This window comes from Musca domestica, unplaced genomic scaffold (assembly GCF_030504385.1).
Source record: "Musca domestica strain aabys unplaced genomic scaffold, Musca_domestica.polishedcontigs.V.1.1 12, whole genome shotgun sequence".
Taxonomy (NCBI): domain Eukaryota; kingdom Metazoa; phylum Arthropoda; class Insecta; order Diptera; family Muscidae; genus Musca; species Musca domestica.
The window spans coordinates 1,345,169-1,363,882 of NW_026712155.1; the positions used below are offsets into that span (position 1 = coordinate 1,345,169).

The following is an 18,714-nucleotide window of genomic DNA, read 5'->3' on the forward strand; positions in this document are numbered from 1 at the left end:
GTTAGTACCCTCAACTACAGTGGACCGATAATATGGAAAATATGTTGGGATGTGAACATTTTTCAGATGATCGGGAGTTGCTTTTCCACGTTAAGAGAACCGTTGACCATTTGGGGGAGATACATGAATGAGCCATTTGGGCCCTTCGCTCAGAATTAGAATTTGTTTCAATTTTATTTAGATTTATGTGAGAGAGCCAGTAGATAACTTCAATATGGACACTTACTATAACATTGGTAAAAAATGTTAAAATGAGCTACGTTTTTTCGAGAGTTTTGCTAAATAGAATCCAAATCACATGAAACGGAATTCATCCAAATAAACTTTGAATCGAAAACAGTGATTTCAATGAGGAACGTTTGGCCGGCTTCATACCCTCTGTAGGCACTTAGACTTGGTGTATGTAATTGGCTCATTTATAGGACACTTTCATGCTGCCATAATACACCTACTGAGTACATTTTAAATTAGATACAGTATTCAAGTGGCAACAATTTACCTGCTACGATGTTAATTGGTCGGAATTATCCTATAGGACATTTCGCATCCTTCTACAGTATAATAATTCTCTCCATGCTGTTGTTGTTTTTTGTAATTAATCTACAGTTGTCTTTACAAATGCGAAACATAGTCATTCAAGAGTTCACCCACACACATACATACGTGCGTCTGCATATGGATGTAGACTCACACATGTTCATACATATGGAGCCAAACATTGAATAGACAGTTTTTGTTCACTTGGCGGAGTGTTTGCATTTTAGCTCGTTTAACAAAAATTAGAACACATTAATTGCACCGCTGCAGACTGCCGCTGCCAGACGGGGAGGGAGTGGTTCGGTGCTTAGAAATGAGAAGTTCTCACAATCAACTGAGGCACACACGCACACATTTATGACTTGATCCAGAAGTACGCAGAATAAAAGTTTCTGGGATGTGGAGTTAAGAATGTGGACATTAGGGTGTACTGAAAGTGATGCAAACCAATTGTAAATGTCGACAATACAATGGTTATGGTTCTCTATCCCCCTGTAGGGAGCAATCCAAAATTTGGGGCACAGGTTGTTGCTATTTCGAAGAAATATCATTGCATTTTGGAACACGGCAATGAAGTACCAACAAGTCACAAAAAGCAATGATTCACTTTAAAAAATACCTATATGTCCGCCGCATGCACAGGTGCCCACCAGTCAAATTTCAAAGCCCTCAAAATGCATCAACAGAGGAACTGCTCAAACGAAGCTCTTTGCTGCATTTCATTGTTGACGCCAACGACACGCTGTCTGTAAATGACGACAAACAAAACCGAAACTACTCTTCTGCCAGACATGTGGCCGGCTGGTCTGCTGATGGTGGTGACGACGATGTGTCACAGTCAACAGATTGCACAGCATGCACTCTATCAGACGACTGTCGATTTTGATTATTTTGCCACTTGGTGCTTTCGTGTAATTTGTGGCTAAGTGCCTGTCACTTTGCTTACCGGCTCATCCATGTGTGTGAGTGTGTGTGTGGGAGTGGGTGTCTAGTCGACAGTCTGTTGTGACTGCTGACTTGTTTATACAGGAATTGTCAAAGACACATAGCGTCAAAAAGAAAAGAAAACAAAACAAAAAAGCGCCTTTTGCACTCAAACACAAGACGAAAATCATTCATTCAAAACAATATTCAACACTCACACACACACACACTTCAAATTCAACAAAGATTTACATACAGAAGCAAAAAAGACATGTTCGAGTGAATATCGCATGCACATCTCTAAACAAAGTGACTAAATTAAAACAAAGTGCCTAAATTATATGCTAATTATCGCTGGCGTTACAAGACAGCGAGCGTCCCCACTTGAGGTTCATTTGCATATTTCGCACGCATCTCACTTTCAATGATCCGTCCACTTAGTCGATCTAACCAGGCATCACCATCGCCGTCGAATTAAGCAGCTAATCAGCATTTTGTGACTGGCAAATAGACAGAAAACGTGATTTTGTAAAAGGCAGGTCGTGATTATTCACTTAATCGTCGATTCGAATAATTTATGCCGAACATGTAATGTCGGGTTGTAAACTCCGATAAGATCGGAACATCAGCTCATTGCGATTGTAAAACATGACTCCGGTCTTCCACATTTTAGGAGATGAGTATGCCTCGGCGGGTAATTACTGTGGCTGGGAAACGAGATTTCCACAAAACAATGAACATAACGAAAGAATCTAATTCGTTTTTAAATTCAAAATCCATATGAACTTCGAGATGCATGCACCACATCTAACAACAATGAACAACTTCGAGTTATGTGGTTGTGCAAATAGGCATGTAGGCAACAGCGATGGTCTTGTAACGATGACCAAATTTTTGTGAAAACAAAATAGTTTAACGAAGGGATGTTCGAACTAAAGACAAAATAAATTGGAGAGATATGTACCCTCAGAAATTGACTGCTATTTTGATTAGGCCCATTTTGGTCGTATCAAATGATATAGCCCAAGGTGAGGGTATAATGAGATGCTGGATAATTACAAAAAATTTTTTTGGCAATTTTTGTGAAGTAGATGATAGCAAGTATGAACCAAATAACATTGCTGTATATGACTTCGACAAGGATAATATCGAAAACTATTTATTGGTGCAATAGGTGTACCCGACCCAGTTTCATCAAATTGTAAAATTCTCTTGAATATCAGAAAATCTATACAATTTTGCTGTTATTACGTATATGGTGAGCAATAACGGTAAAATCAAACGAAGATGTACATCGAAGCTATAAAAAAAAACTGAACCGATCTCGATAAAATGTGGCAGGTATTTTCGAGCAATATCTGATGCCCGGTATCAAATATCATTGTTGATCGATTGTTGTTACGCATGTGAGGGACTTTAACACCAAATCGGATGAAATATATAGTATATGGGTGCTATAGCTATATCTTAACCGATTTTCACCAAAATTTAAAGAGCTTGCTTCTGGGCTGAATTCCGTCGCATGTGCCAAAATTCAGTCCATTTGGGCTGATATTACCCATTTAGTGTACAATAAACCTGAAATCGGATAAAGATTTATATAGGAGCTATATTCAAATCTGAACCTATCTTCTCAAAACTTTGTGCACTTATTTCTAAGCTGTATCTGATATCTGGTACCAAATATTATTGTTGTGGATTGCATATCACGCATGTGAGGGACCCAAACGTATATATGGGAGCTATAACTATATCTGAACCGATTTTAACCATGTTTGCTTCTAGCCTGAATTCGGTCAGGTCATTTGGACTGATATGGCCAATATCTTGGTGCTCAATTAACCCGGAATCAGTAGAAGATATATATGGAAGCTATGTCTAAATTTCAACCGATTCTCACCAATTTCAATAGGGTTCGTCCTTGGACCAAACAAATCTTGTTTGGATAATTTCATCTCAATCGGATAATAAATGCGACCTGCATTTTGTTCACAAAAATACATGGACCGACGGACAAACAGACTGATATGCATAAATCGGCTCAGAAAGTGATTCTATGAAGATCCTCAAAAGTAATTATGTGTCTATCTCGCTTCCTTCTCCAAATTACAAACAAATGCACAAAGACATAATACCCTTACCAATATGTGTATATTAGGGTATAACAAGAATCCTGTCTCTCAAGAGAATAACTTTTATCAGATCTGTGTCGTTTAGTGTTTCTTTCTGCTACTCATGAGTTCCAACTTTTTTGAAGAGAGAAAAATAAATTTCGAATTGGGTTGTCAGTGAACAAATTCAAGTGGTGCAGTGGATAATGAGACCATTAGGCCAATTCTTTGAGTAAAATTAAAACTTATACTCAGTGATTGGACATACTATTTTTGAGATTCTTTTGAAGGCACATAATGCACTTTTTTGTGTACCGATATTTTATTCAAATATTTTTATGTAACACAACCTCTTGACTGCAAAAGCGTTTATGAAATATGCCAAACTATCCAATTTCATATTTTGTTAACATTTTTCTTCTACTTTCAATTTATGATTGGCCAATGCATTGCACATTTCATCGCCTCACAAAAAATAAAAACCTACATTCATGGCAGACGAACTATTAAATTAGTCAATTTATTCCGTTATTACACCGGCGTTCTTAGCACCGCTTAGAAGAGGCAATAACATTAATAAATTAAACAAAACAAGCCATTAGGCACATAGAGCGCATTCCCGCACTGAAATCGGCCTGCAGTTTGGCCGATTAGCGAGGCGCATTGCTCGATTTGTTTGCTTTCGCTCAGAAACCAAAAACAAAGCAAACCAAAAACACAAATTAGCAATTTCGAACACACATTGTCGGCGCGGTTGTTTAGTCTGAATGAAATGAAAACAAATAAATAATTCAGACAATTCTGGGGGCGCCGCTTGATTTGTAACCAAAACTGGCGTAGATGGCGGCGTCCACCCTCCTGTCAATGGACTGGCACGACAAGCATTCCAAATGTGGCCTTTTTCTCTCCTGTATGGCCAGCCGCCGAATGGCTTTATAATTATTTGAGGCCAAATGGAATTCCGAGCACGGTTTTCTTGTTTTAATTTACGACAGAAGATAATCGAAACAATAAAATAATATTTAAAATGCAAAAGCAGAGTCAGCTGGTGTTCAGGGGGATATGAGTTATGGAGAGCACAAATACGCTTCTTTTTAGCACAACATTGTAATATGCATATTGGCGGGTTCGGTTCTGCGTTCGTTCGTTCGTTCGTTCGTATGTCACTATTGGTGGCGGCAAATCATTGTCAATGGATATGGGAGCAAGAGCGGGGGAATGTGGGCGCCTTTGGCCAATAATCCATTACGATAATGGAATATAATTTAATCTGCGCCGAGTGTTGACACTTTTAGAAATTGTTTACAAATCGTTTTTCGAATTCTAGAGCAATACCAATTAAAGTAAATAGTTGCGGTCATTTGCATTGCATTTTCCCCGCATTCAAGGTTCCATCAAAAGTTGTGCAACGATTCTTATTGTGCATACCAGATGAGATCGATTGAAATGAAATAAAAACAGACAAAAAAAAACAATAACATATTGAAATTCCTGAATGGGATCGAAATTAAGGTATTGTAACCTTTATAACTTATATATAATGTCAAATCGAAAGGAATCATTCAATGATGGTTACACCAGATCGTAGTTCTACGCCTTAGACCATCATTTGACAGAGTGAAAACTCCGTAATATCTGCTCGAATCGTCCATGAGTTTGACACCCACATTGGGAAATTTTTAGAAGGCCAACCATCTATTTGTTAATACAAAAAGGCTACCAAAGTTTTAGCCTCCAGAAAACCGTTGTCCGAAAATTACATATTTTTTAGCATGTTTAGTCACATCTTCGAGATGTGTTGGGCTACACCAAAGTGAGGGTGACATGTTTTTCAGAATGCTCTCTTTTTGGACAACTCCATGTTGAATAGAGATTTGTTGTACCGTTAAATAGCTCTAACTTATCACCCTTCTCCACATTGTGGGAGATACAAAAGAAAATAATACCTCGTCCACCAAACTCCGGAAACTAAACAATGTTAGAAATATTTGCACAGTTCTATAGAATCCTATATCGGTTCCCCACTGTCTCACTGTCTCTTGGCCGTTCATTTAACTTCAAGTACCTAATTGGGCCTTTATTTATGTTTGTCGTGTGTCGCCGATTTATTTAGTTATCATTTTCAAATGAATGATAGACTGAATAGGCGAATTGAATTCAAAAAAGAAAACAAAGAATAACGAACGAATGAATGAATGAAGGAATTAAATAAATTGAGTTAACACCAGGCCAGGCGAGAGCAGACCGTGTTGGAATTTTCATTGTCTATTCGTGACTGTTTGTTTGTTTTTTTTTTGGCTGTCTGTCTCCCGCAGACAACAGTGAGCAACAAGTGTCGCCGTTGTCGCTGCAACAACAATGGAAGAACATGACACGCTTGCCGAGAACACGCTCAGCATCCAGCATGTGGCCAATAGCAATAAATAGCAATACTGACTGTTGACAGTTGGTGTAATCAAATTTGACACAATAACTGCTGAATACAATGTCGGCTAAAACAACAAAGCGGCTGAAGCGGCAAAAGGTGTCTATTTAAATATTTAATTAATTGCAGCCAAGTTTAAATTGAAGTCTAGCTATAACTAATTTGCGAATAATTGTCAGCCATTAGTTTTTATGACAAGGTTTCGGCGATTAAATAGATGTACATTTCATTTCTCAATTATATCCGAATAGTGTCACTGACAATTTCACTCCAAGTGAAATATTCACTTTCAAAAGGTGGCTATCAAATGTTTATATTTTGTATTACAAAATAATCTGGTCCGATCCGATGGTTGCTCCTTTAATATTTTCATATATAAACGAAAAATGTGTTGCTTATTATTGGGGAAAATATCCTATTCGCCACTCTGTCTGTTAAAAAATTATGAATATATCTACAATTGAAGGGACTAACAATTCTTCCGAATCAAAAACTACATAAAGTCAACTAATTTTTCGCGGAAGCTTCCTTCTATACGCAACATTCCATAAATATCCACCATTCTCGTGGCTGTGTGTGTGTGTGTGAGTGTGGTGTTCATGCGGTCGCCCGCTCATGGACAACTGCATTTGTGTTTTATTTGTTGGAATATCCCTTGAATCGTCTGCCTGCGTAGATTGTAGCATTGAGTGGCGTGCACACAGACACAGAAACACACACACACACACACTCTTACATGTACCAAGCAATGGATGGATGACCTTCACTGATGGTCGCCACATGGCCATGGCGGTTCATGCAGTTTGTACTTTATAGTTTAACAGCCATTAACTGTGACATTACATGGATAAAAGAGCGACGCGAGCGAGTGTAAGTGTGAGTGTGTATGTGTGTGTATGTGCGATGGTTGTGTTAAAGTAAACTCAAAAACTGGCCTTTGGAGCCATCTATTATTTCACTTCCTGTCGGTGTCGTTTGTTGCGGTTAATATTGCATTAAATATACCCGACAGGAATGCATTTGTTAGGTAGCGGGATGGATGGAAAACAGCTGTCGTTGTTTATTATCGTCTAAAAGGATAATTAATTATCCTGATAGTAGTTATGTGTAAACATAAGTGGTTTAATGTGACCTAATTAAATTGAATGTTATTTTCTGTATTTATTGGAACAGCGAACTGGATATCGAACAACATCCAGTCGAAACAACCGGTGTCACCATTTAAAGATTTTTTCATGGAAGGAGTTTTAACAGATCGTATAGCCTATATATACATTTTTGAAATAAAGACAGAATCCTAGAGCTTTAGGTTTTGACACTAGAATTCGCATTATAGACATATTTAATATAGGCTACATCGGTCCGGTTAAATTGCAGCTCACATTTATAGGTACCACAATATCCAACTGAACCTGTTGTAATTTGTCATTTCGGGTCCCCAATAGGTTAAATCCCTTTCGGTCAAAAAAGTTTAATGTTCCAAGAGAATCGACCCTTTCTAATAGAAGATGCAACATCAACGTTTCTAATATTAAATAATGTTGGAGTAATTGCCCTTTAGATTCAATCTTCTATTATTATATTTGGATTAATTCGTTTGTAGCATAAAAAGGATTGCAGAATATTTATCCAGCCCTTTTCGCTGTTTCTAAAATGAAACCTGAGCATTGGTGGAACTAATTTGCTAAAACATGTGCGAATTCTAATCACAACCCCTTTCTTATTCCAACAAAACTTAGACTTGAGTTGAACACTCCACTGTCACATAGACGGCTTTGTTAATCCTACATAGCTGGAAAAATTCCAAAAGTCTTTTGAGGACTAGAAAAAAGATTAGAGTTCAACAAAAAAATAACAACACACACACACACACAAAACTAAACAAAGTAAAGTAAAAACAATATCACAAACGAGCAACACGAATTGAAACCAAAGTGAAACTAAGGAACTGGAAAATTCCATTTATTTGAAATCCATGGAGGGAGACGACAAATACAACGACCAGCCATCATCTTCATCAGTGATCCAGAACAAAAAGTCCATTACTTACATTGCTCACGTGTTCGTCCTTTTGGCTTTGTTTAGCGACCACACTCACACACACATACACACAAGGACTACAAATGTGTAACAAATTGATTAACAACCGACCAACAACACAAGCCCCTACCTCGCTCGGAAAAATTATCTTCCGCACATGTTGGTGTGCACTTGTAAGCTATACGACCATCGTGGGTTATGTTATTTACGTAGAAGCCGTGTGGAGTTTTCTGTGGGAACGAAGAAAGTAATCTGAAAATTTTTAGAAAATGTTGAAATGTGCGTGAGTTAGCAGATATAGTCGATCGAGGTATTCCATGCTCATACTTCATCTAATACCGATAAAAATAAATAAAAAACGAAATCTAGCATGTATATCCAATTTTAAGCGAAATCATAAATTCCATATTCATCTCAGGTTTCTGGTTGAGAGAAATATTTAGATATAGAAAATTATAAAGAATCGTTGACGTGTTATGACAGATAAATCTATTGAAAATTGTGACCCTTTGTGGGTGAGGTACCAGAAGGGGTTCGCAGGTATGAATGATCATCTTCACAACAGATCTTGAGTTAGCAAAAATGTTTGTATGTGTACAATTTGAAAAGAGTTGGATGCTTATTTCTCTTTCTTGGAGCCTTTTTGTTTTTCAAAATCTTGAACCCTTCCATCTTTACACCAGATCTTGTGTTGATGGAAATATTGAGCTGTACCAAGTCTGAATGGAATCGCATGTAAATTTCGCGTTTTATGAGCTTCATAGATATTCAAAATGTTGATCCTGTTGTAGATCCTGCAGTAGATCTTGTGTTAGTAGCAATACTCGGATTTTATAATCGTTTTAGTTATTCAAAACTTTGAGCCGTTGAGAGGGAGATACCAGTAGAAATTGCCCGATCTCTACCATCTTTATAACAGATCTTGTGCTGATAGAAATATTGAAATGTGCCAAGTCTAAATGGAATTGGATGTTAATTTCGTGTTTTATGAACTTCATAGATATTCAAAATGTTGACAATTTTGTGGGGGCGAGTGTACCTGAAGGAGTGGGCCTATATATTCTATCTTCACACCAGACCTTGGGATAAAAAGAACATTGTGATATGTGTAATTTGAAGACAATCAATTATAAGAGCTATAATTACTCAAAATGTGGATACTTTTGGCGGGAAGACCTTTTGGGGAGAAGTACCCATAAAGGGTCAAGAGTTTGAATAATCATAACTCTGGAGCTGGAGGTATACCTCTGTCGGAAAATCCGACTAATACTATTTTACTTGCTTTTGAAAATTTCGACCTTTTGTGGGGGAGGTACCAGAAGCGATGGACCGATATTGCCCATCTCCGAACTCGATCTAAGTTTAATAATAATATAACAATGTACCAAGTTTGGACCAAATCGGATATTCCCTTCGAGAGTTATCGTGCACATCAGCCAGCAAACAGACAGACGGATATCGCTAGATCGACTCCATAAATGTCCTGAAACGGATTTGGTCCAAAGAGATCTATATAAAATAAAATTGTTATTTCATAAATACATTTCTTATACATATGCTGAGATACCCTTTGAATTACATTCGAAACTTAACTGTTTTTTTCTGACAAATTTTCATTCATGGGAAACAGTCTTTCAAATAGTCTAGAACAACGACAATAAGTGGAACAATAAACGCGGCTTGTGTTTTTAGAGTTTTCCCTCTTTTTTACATCTTAACAATAAAGGGAATTATCATCGGTGGCACCAGTACCTTCCAGATTGTACGAGAACAGAAAAAGAACATCGAGAAGAAGAAAATCAATTTCGCCATATTTCAAAAACATATTTTTAGATCCTTAATCACAATATTTTTTCTGGATTAATTGCATCCACCTTCTTAGCAGTCACACTTACACACCTACAGAACACCAATATCGACAATAGGATGGCGTATGAGCGTTGGTTGCAAGTACCCATTACTCATACGCCTCACTTTAAATTATTTTTAATCAACCAAGAATAGTCTATAATTCTTCTAAAAATCTTTCCAATATCAAGACGTACACAAATCAATTCACATCTCCAAATGTTCTGCACCAACATTGTCCTCATAGAAAATTAGAAAAAAAAACAACCATATATAGTCTTGAAGTCGTGAAAACTCTCCAGCACACCTTCGCATGCCTTTGGCAAGCGAGCGTATTTAATCTCATTTAATGTGATTGACTTTCTTACGACGGAACAAATCAAAATGGGATATAAGGAAAATCAGGCGGAAAATAAACTAAATAACACAAAAAGGGGGAAATTAGAATTGTATTTAACAGCGGAATTCCAGAGGACGATGAATTTCAAATAACCATTGGTACACACAACAGTCGGAAGAACAGAACAATGGAAGAAAGCACACACATACACACACACGAACATTACAAAGTTTGTGTGGAGTTTTTTCCTTTTGTTCAGATTGCCCGCGTGTGGGTAATCTCAGGTCAGCAGTGGCATTACTTTGTTGTTGTTGCAGTTAATCATCAATCGTTTGTGGTGGCAACGAAGAAAAAAGAAAACCAAATGTTTCTGACATTCGTTCCGAATCTAATTAATGAGAGATTTTGTTTTTGCCAACAATAGGCCTCGAAACTATTGCTAAGACCTACTAAAATGAGGATTTCCGGATTAAAAGTTGTTATTAAGTTAAAAGTTTTCTTTCTCTCTATCCCTCCTCCTCTCTTTGTTCACATAGCGCACAACTGGAAAATGCCAACTAGCCAGCCGTCCTCGTTGGAGCACGATGATGACAGCACAAATCCCAACAAGACTTCCAATCAGGCGGACAATGACCAAAAGAATTCCACAACAACGGGACCCAATGAATCGAACCTAAGCAAACGGGGTTCACAGTCACACAATGCCGAAGAACACAGAGGGTCCGCGGGAAGCACTGCCATAACGCAACACAGGAACAGTGGGTCGAGAGACTCGAACGGCGGCAAGGCCGTAGACCTCTACATACGGGGTCCCGATGGCGGAGGAGGTGGCGGCGGAGGCGGAAGCGACAGTGTCGAAGATGCTGGCGAAGAGACTGATGTTATTGGCGATCTGGTTGGTCATTTCGGCAAGTGGCAGTTCCTGATGACCATACTGCTGTCGCTGTTCCAAGTACCCAACACCTTTCACATATCGTCGTCCATATACCAAGTGCGTCCGTTGACTGACATTTACATAATTCTCTCCCCTTTCTCTAAAGTCTGTTTGTCATGTCTGTTTTAAAGGCGGCCAGCAAGGATTTCTGGTGCAAACGACCCACTCACCTGCAGCACTTGCCCGTGGACGTGTGGCGCAACCTGAGCAATTCCAATGACAATTGCTTTCAGAATCTGGTGGACTGGGGAGGCATTAGCAACGAAACCATGCAGCAATTGCAACAGGTACGTATGGCCGGCCTGTGTGGGAGTGACCACACGGGATTTTCGGAAATGGAAGCTCACATTGTTTTTGTTTTTGTTGGCATTGCCGTCTTGTCTGGTATTGTTACAGCAAGGATCCGTATTCAAGAGTTTCATTGGCAACAATGAGACACGGCGAGCCTGCTCAGCCTGGGAATATGCCGTCGACGATAACGTGGGGAACAGTTGGACCTCCCAGTGGGACCTGGTGTGCGACAAGGAGTATTTGAAAAATGTGGCCGAAATGTTTTTCCTGTTGGGTGTGGCAACGGGTGGCATCATCTCCGGTTATCTTTCTGACAAATTCGGCCGCAAGACCATGCTCTTCATATCGGCTGTGCTGCAGACCATATTCGGTGAGTATGCCTCTGTCAATTGTAGATTGCAAACCGACACGAACGTGCAAGGACATACAAGGACACACATTGAGGAAGCAACCAGTGAATGAGATTCACTGTGACTTTGAACTTGACAGCCTGCTTTGCGGTATTCACCTCTACACCTGGCCAATGACAAAACTGGCACTAGGAAGCACCTTCACTTGAGGTGGCCACAAACAAAAAGACAAACGGACAGACACACCGACCGACAGACACGTGGCTGGCTGAGTCTTCTTAATTGTTTTAATGTCACTTATCAGCCGTACTCGATTCGTTTGAAGAACAAGGTTTAATTGAGAAGGTCCTTTTGATGAGGATGCTACAATGAGTGCTGCAGCATGCATGGCCGAACATGACTGGATTGCAATACCGATGTTGTGTTCCAACAACACCTACACAAACGAGTAGGTGTCCCAAACACCCAGTTGATTGTTCGAACCACAATGTGAATGAATGTTCAACATGCACCCACACACACACATGCACACACTCACACAATCACAACTACAGACTATGCAAAGCAATTACAATTGTCCTTTTGTGATGTCATTGCTATGACTACTGAAGTGGTGGTGCTCTTTCCCAGCAGCACTTTAATGGAAATTTAAAAATAGCCATTATTTAAATTTGTATTTCGATTTGAACAATTCAGATTTAAAATAGAATCGATGTAGGATATATGAAACACACACACACACACGAATACAGGTATACCATCGAACATAAATAAAAAATACAAAAAAAAAACATTGATTTGTTTATCTCTCATTGACATCCTGAATATCCTGTGTATTTTTTATATTTATCGTCATAAATACAGTTATGTTTAATTTCAATTTCAAGGAATTGAGAGGCGTTACTCTGCATCCCCGATAGAACGCAATTGATGCTGCTGACATTATTCAAATCAGCAGCGAAAACAATTCTGGGAAACTTTTGAAATTGATTTTAGGAATCTCCTGAACTGCCAACAAGGAAGATGTGAAGATGTTACGTAAACATTTCCAGGGAAATATTGTTTTGTATTTGTGACCATTTTTTCAATAACAATTGAGTCAAAATAAAAAAGGAACTCCCACCGGCTTGGCACTTTGTCCCATTCTGTGGCATGGTAGGTGTTTCCGCACGTGTTGCATAAGAGGAAAGCTACACACACTGTTAGTGGTTTACACAATTAGCCAAATTTTGATGAGCTAATGTATAGCTCAGAAATTTATGGATTCAATACTTCTAAAAAACATACATATCCACTTAGTCAGAGTAAAATAAATAAACGGCTACAAATAGCATTTGAGAGGGGAAAAAATGTTGTATCTGCGAAATGAGATGATTCCTGCAGAAATTATACTCCAGTGGAGCTGTCCATGTAGTCCGATCAGGTCATAATTCCAGTTTGAAGTTTGGCAACAATTCGTAGCCGACAAATAGACTGACAGCCGACACATAGCTATATCGACTCTGTCCATGGGTATACTACGATCACTAAAAGGCTGGCTTATGACCAAAATTTCGAGGTGTTACGAACTTCACAGCTGAGACATACCCCGCCCTCTCCTCATAGTTGTGTGGCACATCTGGTTCGAATCAAAAATTGTTTCTTTTATTTATGTATTTATGTGTGTGTGATTTTTTTCTCATTTCAGGATTGGCATTGTACTTCCCCCATTCATTCGAATTCTATATAACGCTCAGAGCCCTACTGGGTCTGGTATCAGTGTCCGTAACCTATTCGGGCCTGATATTAGCCATTGAATATGTTGATGGCAAATGGCGTACCATAGCCGGCATGTATAACCTGTTTCCACTGCCAATATCATACATGGCTATATCCGGTATCGCCTATCTGACGCAGGATTATCAGCGGCTTCAGTTGTGCATTGGAATACCGGGCATTTTCCTTTGTTTTTTGTGGTGAGTGGAAATTTTAATTGCTGTAGCTTCCCATAGATAAATGGGAGTAATAAATTATTATGCCATCGTATCGCCCTCTTTCTAGGTTCGTAGTGCCTGAATCGCCACGCTGGCTGCTTGTCAAGGGACGCATCGACGAAGTAAAACAAATTGTGGAAGCCGCAGCCCACTTCAATAAACGTGACTTGCCCAGCGACTATGAGACGCTGCTGAAACCACCGCCCCAGGAGGAGAACTCCCAGGACTTCTTTTACTTGTTCAAATCACGCTACCTGAGGCGAATTACGATTTGTTTCCTTTGCATTTGGTTCACCATGAATTTGGCCTACTATGGCTTCATCCTGAACATGAACACGTTTGGTGGCAATGTTTATTTGAATTCGGTAAGTGAGCTATGGCAGCCGCAACGTACCATCCCATCAGCCCACTCGCATTCATCCATCATTCGCCCAGCGTTTATTAAACACTTGTTGATTTTATTTTTCTTTAATTATTCACACCGAAATGGAGAAAACAATTTCAGATTTCCAAGACATGAATGCTGAGGAGGAAGCGATGCGGGGGAGGTGGGCGGTGGCATAATATTCTAATGGCCTTTTCAATCAGGCAATAAACATCACGGCGATAAACATTTAAAACTTTCAGCATTCAACATGTGGAAAATGTTTACATGGAATGTTTCCCAGACAGTTTTGCACCCTGGCATACACGCACACATACACATAGGCCACATACATAATTGCTTGTATTTTGATATCACAAGCAAAGCAACAATACACGGCTGGCCAATATTTTGGCAAAATGCCCATGAATTGTTAAAAATTATGTTTCGCTGGGTCTCCAAGACAGTGGTTTGCAAATCACAGACAAAGGACAATTTCTCTTTTTGTGAAGGGTTCGACGTAAGCCTTTGTCAGGAACGCCATCTATAATGTAGCTTATTCCAATATGAAGGAACCATTTTTAATACTGCTTTCATGGATAGTAGTTCCGATGGTCAGAAATGTGAAAAGATATGATAGTTTGCGTTGAAGTCTTATTTTAAAATTGACCCAATTTAATACCAAAATGGGGGTTAAAATTTTGACTTTTCGTCAAGAAGGCCAAAAAAGAATTAGACCAAATACTCGTCATTTTCGGAACGGACAGACTCAGAGCGACCTGAAAATGACTTTATTCAAACATATCAGAAACCGATCCATTTATAGTCCTGAGTCTAAGTGTTAAAGGTATTTCAGGGTTGTATAAGACGGGGCTCATAACCAAACGGCGCATTGATTCTTCTGATAATTCTGGAATGATGTCTTACAAGTTATGTTATTTTAATATCAGTTTATTTTTCACCCTTTGTGATAGTTTTGCATAGCTTTTAATTGCATAAAAAAAGACTTTCTATGAAAGACGCTTCCTTACCAATTTGCTGTCGCAGTGCCCCCGTGCTGAATGTCAGTTCATCTGACAGGGGAATGTGTAAACATGGATAAATTGTTGTTGATGCCTGCTCACATTTCGTATTGTTTGTTAAGGAGAAGCATTGCCCATTCACTCCCATCCCCCCGCCCTCCCAATCCTTTATACACATTAAAATGATGGATGGTGACCGCAGGCAGATATTTCTCCTCTTTTTTGTTGCAGACATGTATTTCAATATTTAATTTTTCGTACACAATGTCGAATGCAAAAGTGATGGTCGATGGAGTTTTACACTTAACTAATTATGTGATTTTATTTCTCTTCACTTCCTAATTTAGGCTCTAGCTGGCCTGGTCGAGATACCCGCCATTGCAATTGCCATGTACATCATCTCGAAGGTGGGTAAGAAGTGGCTCTTCAGCGGTACTCTAATTTGTGCTGGCATTGCCTGCTGTTGTGCAGCCATCACCGAGGGCAAGGAGGACATTTTGTGGTTGAAAATCACTTTTATTATGATAGGTGAGGAGGGTGGGGGAGTGGAGTGCGAATAAAGATAATATGAAGTAATTGAAATGCATTTCTTGTGCCTTGCAGGGAAATTCACAATAAGTGCTGGCAACACAATTATGCCCGTTTACACAGCCGAATTGTACCCGACCGCCATACGTAATGTGGGTGTGGGAGCTTGTAATGTGGCTGCTGGCCTGGCTCTAATATTGACGCCGTATTTATCGCTCTTGGTAAGACTGTCGAGAATGTCCAACTTATGCGAATAAAACTTTTTAATGGTTTCGTTTCGTTTCGTTTTATTTGTTTTAGAATAAAATCGAAGATCATTTACTGATGTCACTTCTAACCGCTTGGTGTTTATTTGGCGGATTTGTGGTTCTCTTCTTGCCGGAAACAATGAAACAGCACGCAGCTAACACAAAAACCAAGGAAGAAAAGTAAGAGAAAGTAAAAGTAAAATGGAAAGAGATCCCCAGAAAATGTATTTCTTTTAAAATAGAGAAAAGCTTTTATCTTCTCTCTCTTGCTGATTTTCATAATTGAAATTAAAAATACGTATTTATTCAAATGTTTTTCACGTTTAAACCTTTGGAACGTTGAACTTTAAAAACAACACTTGTTGAATTGAAAAGGACACTACGTTGTCTATAAAATACGAAACAGGAATTGAGTTTTGGACCAAGATCATCATACTATTAAAAGAAGCTCTTTTTTAATTCCCCTTCTCTTTTTTTACAGATGTTAGAATAACAGCGGCGGCACCAGTAGCAGCAGCTGCAAAATGAAGCAATTCATATTTTCCAGTATAGCACGACTTGCTCGGATTTTGGCTGGTCCAGAATATTTTTCAATGGCTTTTACACATTTGAAACGCGCCCCGCAACCTTTTTTCGTTATCGTTATCGTCATCATACATACAACATTTGCATATCAACCTATTTACATACATACATACACATCAACATATGTACATGTGTAAGTCTGTTACTCGCTCATATATTTGTTACTATAATAGAAGAATTCCTTAGATTTTGATTTTGTTAATCGCAAAACCGCAAACAGGCAGGACCTTTAAGTTAAACATTCGCAAACACAAACTTATGCCCAAGTCGGAGGACTTTGATCATATCGTAAATTTGTCAATTGTTATGTAAGATGGAAACCACTCCCACTCCCCCAACCCCAACCCCAACCCCAACCCCAACCAAAACACGTACACACGCTCACACCTAGATTGTTGTAAAGATATTTTGAATTAATTAAGTATTTATATACATACATGTATATATAGTACTCATTTATACATATGTATTTACATAAACACATATACACACACGCATATATATTCATGCAGACAAAGCGATTATTAGTAGATATTTTAAAAGGAAAATGAAATGAAATTGAAAAGCCCAAAACCCAAATACATTTAGTCTGTAGTCAATTATTTACTAAGTGTTCCAAAACACCACACACCCACCCACCCACACAATCAAAACAAAAACTACAATTTATAGAAGAAGCAGGAATAATGTTGTATTTGTCAATTAATCCAAGAAGAATAACAACAACAATAATACACCCACATACATACATGCATAGATAGATGTGTATTAACAACTCAATTCAACTCGAATCAATTCTAATGAAAGAGAAAAACCAAAACAAACCTAATATTTATTATTGTGCATTTCCTTTTGTTTCTAATATATTTTTTTTTATAATAATGTAATCTTAAATCGTATATATATAGATATTTGAAAAAAAAAACAACCTGACAGGTCACAATACATACATCTATTCATAAGTGATGCGGTGCTACTGCCATGCAAAAATGAAGAATAGTCAGGAAGACATAGGAGAAGAGAGGAATGTCCTCTATTCACACACACACATACTTTTTTGGTGGCATCGTGTAGTTGTTAGTCAATTGGAAAATGAAAAGCAAAGCAAAAAATCAAAACGTGAAATACAATTTGAATGTTGTTAACAAAAAAAAAAAAGAAAAAGAAAACTAAACTAATCAGATCTTCGAACGTTGTTGTGTTGTATTTGTCGTATTGTTATTGTAAAGTATTGTAACAACATATGGATGTTGCTTGGCACAAACACACACACACAACAACCCACAAATTTATCTAATTATAAAAAAAAATTACAATGTACTTAAGAAATACAAAAATATATATATCTGACATTCTATAGAGATATATATATAAATAAACACTTAATTACCTGGATATATTTATTGTTTTGTCTACTCCTCTTGTGCCCCTCCACCTTCTACTAACCCACCGTCAAGTCAGACGAACCACCAGCCACCTACACCCACAACATCCTCCAAAGCTCTAATAGAAATTTCTTGTCAAATAATTATGTACTTACAATGTAAGCCAAATAATTGAAAAATTAATAAACAAAAAAAAAAAAAACAAAAAAACTATTTGAAACATATATTTAATTTGAGTGAATGATATTTATCGTATTTTTATGTGTTTTCATTTTTTTGTTTTTGTAACAACATTACAAGAGAAAACAAAACAAATAAAACTACTTGTATAAGTGTTTGTGTAGTTTGCAAATTGATCAAATAATAAAAATAAAAATAATAATATGTTAATAATTAAAATGTTGTTTTAATATTTCGCATCGCAGGATGTTAGGAACACAGAGAGTACATTTCGATCTTCTTTTATTGGGAATACACTGATGAATGATTTACTGAATCTTCAGCAATCTATCCAATCGGAAAAAAGTCTGAAAATTTGTGAAATTTTGTTCCGGGGTCGCATGACAAAAAGTGTACGAAAAGTACTCAGATTTACTAAATGTAGACGGCTTCTAATCATTTGACAATAAGACCACTTTCAGTTCCAGGGAAAAGGTGAAATTGGAGTTTTAGTAAATCATATTTAACACATAAAATAGGTACTAAGAAGTGTTAAATATCTCACCATAAATTAGGTTTTGAAACGTACTGAAAATCACTTGATATAAAGATTTGAATTAGTAAACGTTAAGCCTGTTTATTTACGTCGA

The 18,714-nt window shown here is 37.9% G+C and overlaps 1 protein-coding gene across 7 annotated transcripts in view; it reads left to right on the forward strand.

The window, feature by feature from the left end:
* LOC101893935 (organic cation transporter protein) overlaps positions 1-17,891 on the forward strand; it is a 37,398-nt gene extending 19,507 nt beyond the window's left edge. For 6 of the 7 annotated variants that reach the window (XM_020037936.2, XM_020037937.2, XM_011295558.3 and 3 more), the window contains 9 exons: positions 10,762-11,216; positions 11,291-11,446; positions 11,556-11,820; positions 13,488-13,755; positions 13,841-14,138; positions 15,507-15,687; positions 15,763-15,908; positions 15,988-16,115; positions 16,417-17,891. In XM_020037936.2, coding sequence (XP_019893495.2) covers positions 10,762-11,216; positions 11,291-11,446; positions 11,556-11,820; positions 13,488-13,755; positions 13,841-14,138; positions 15,507-15,687; positions 15,763-15,908; positions 15,988-16,115; positions 16,417-16,423 — 1,904 coding nt within the window. In that variant the 3' untranslated portion in view covers positions 16,424-17,891. The remainder of the gene's footprint in view (positions 1-10,761; positions 11,217-11,290; positions 11,447-11,555; positions 11,821-13,487; positions 13,756-13,840; positions 14,139-15,506; positions 15,688-15,762; positions 15,909-15,987; positions 16,116-16,416) is intronic. The other variant, XR_009341455.1, reaches the window with a different exon arrangement.
* The last annotated feature ends 823 nt before the right edge of the window (positions 17,892-18,714 follow it).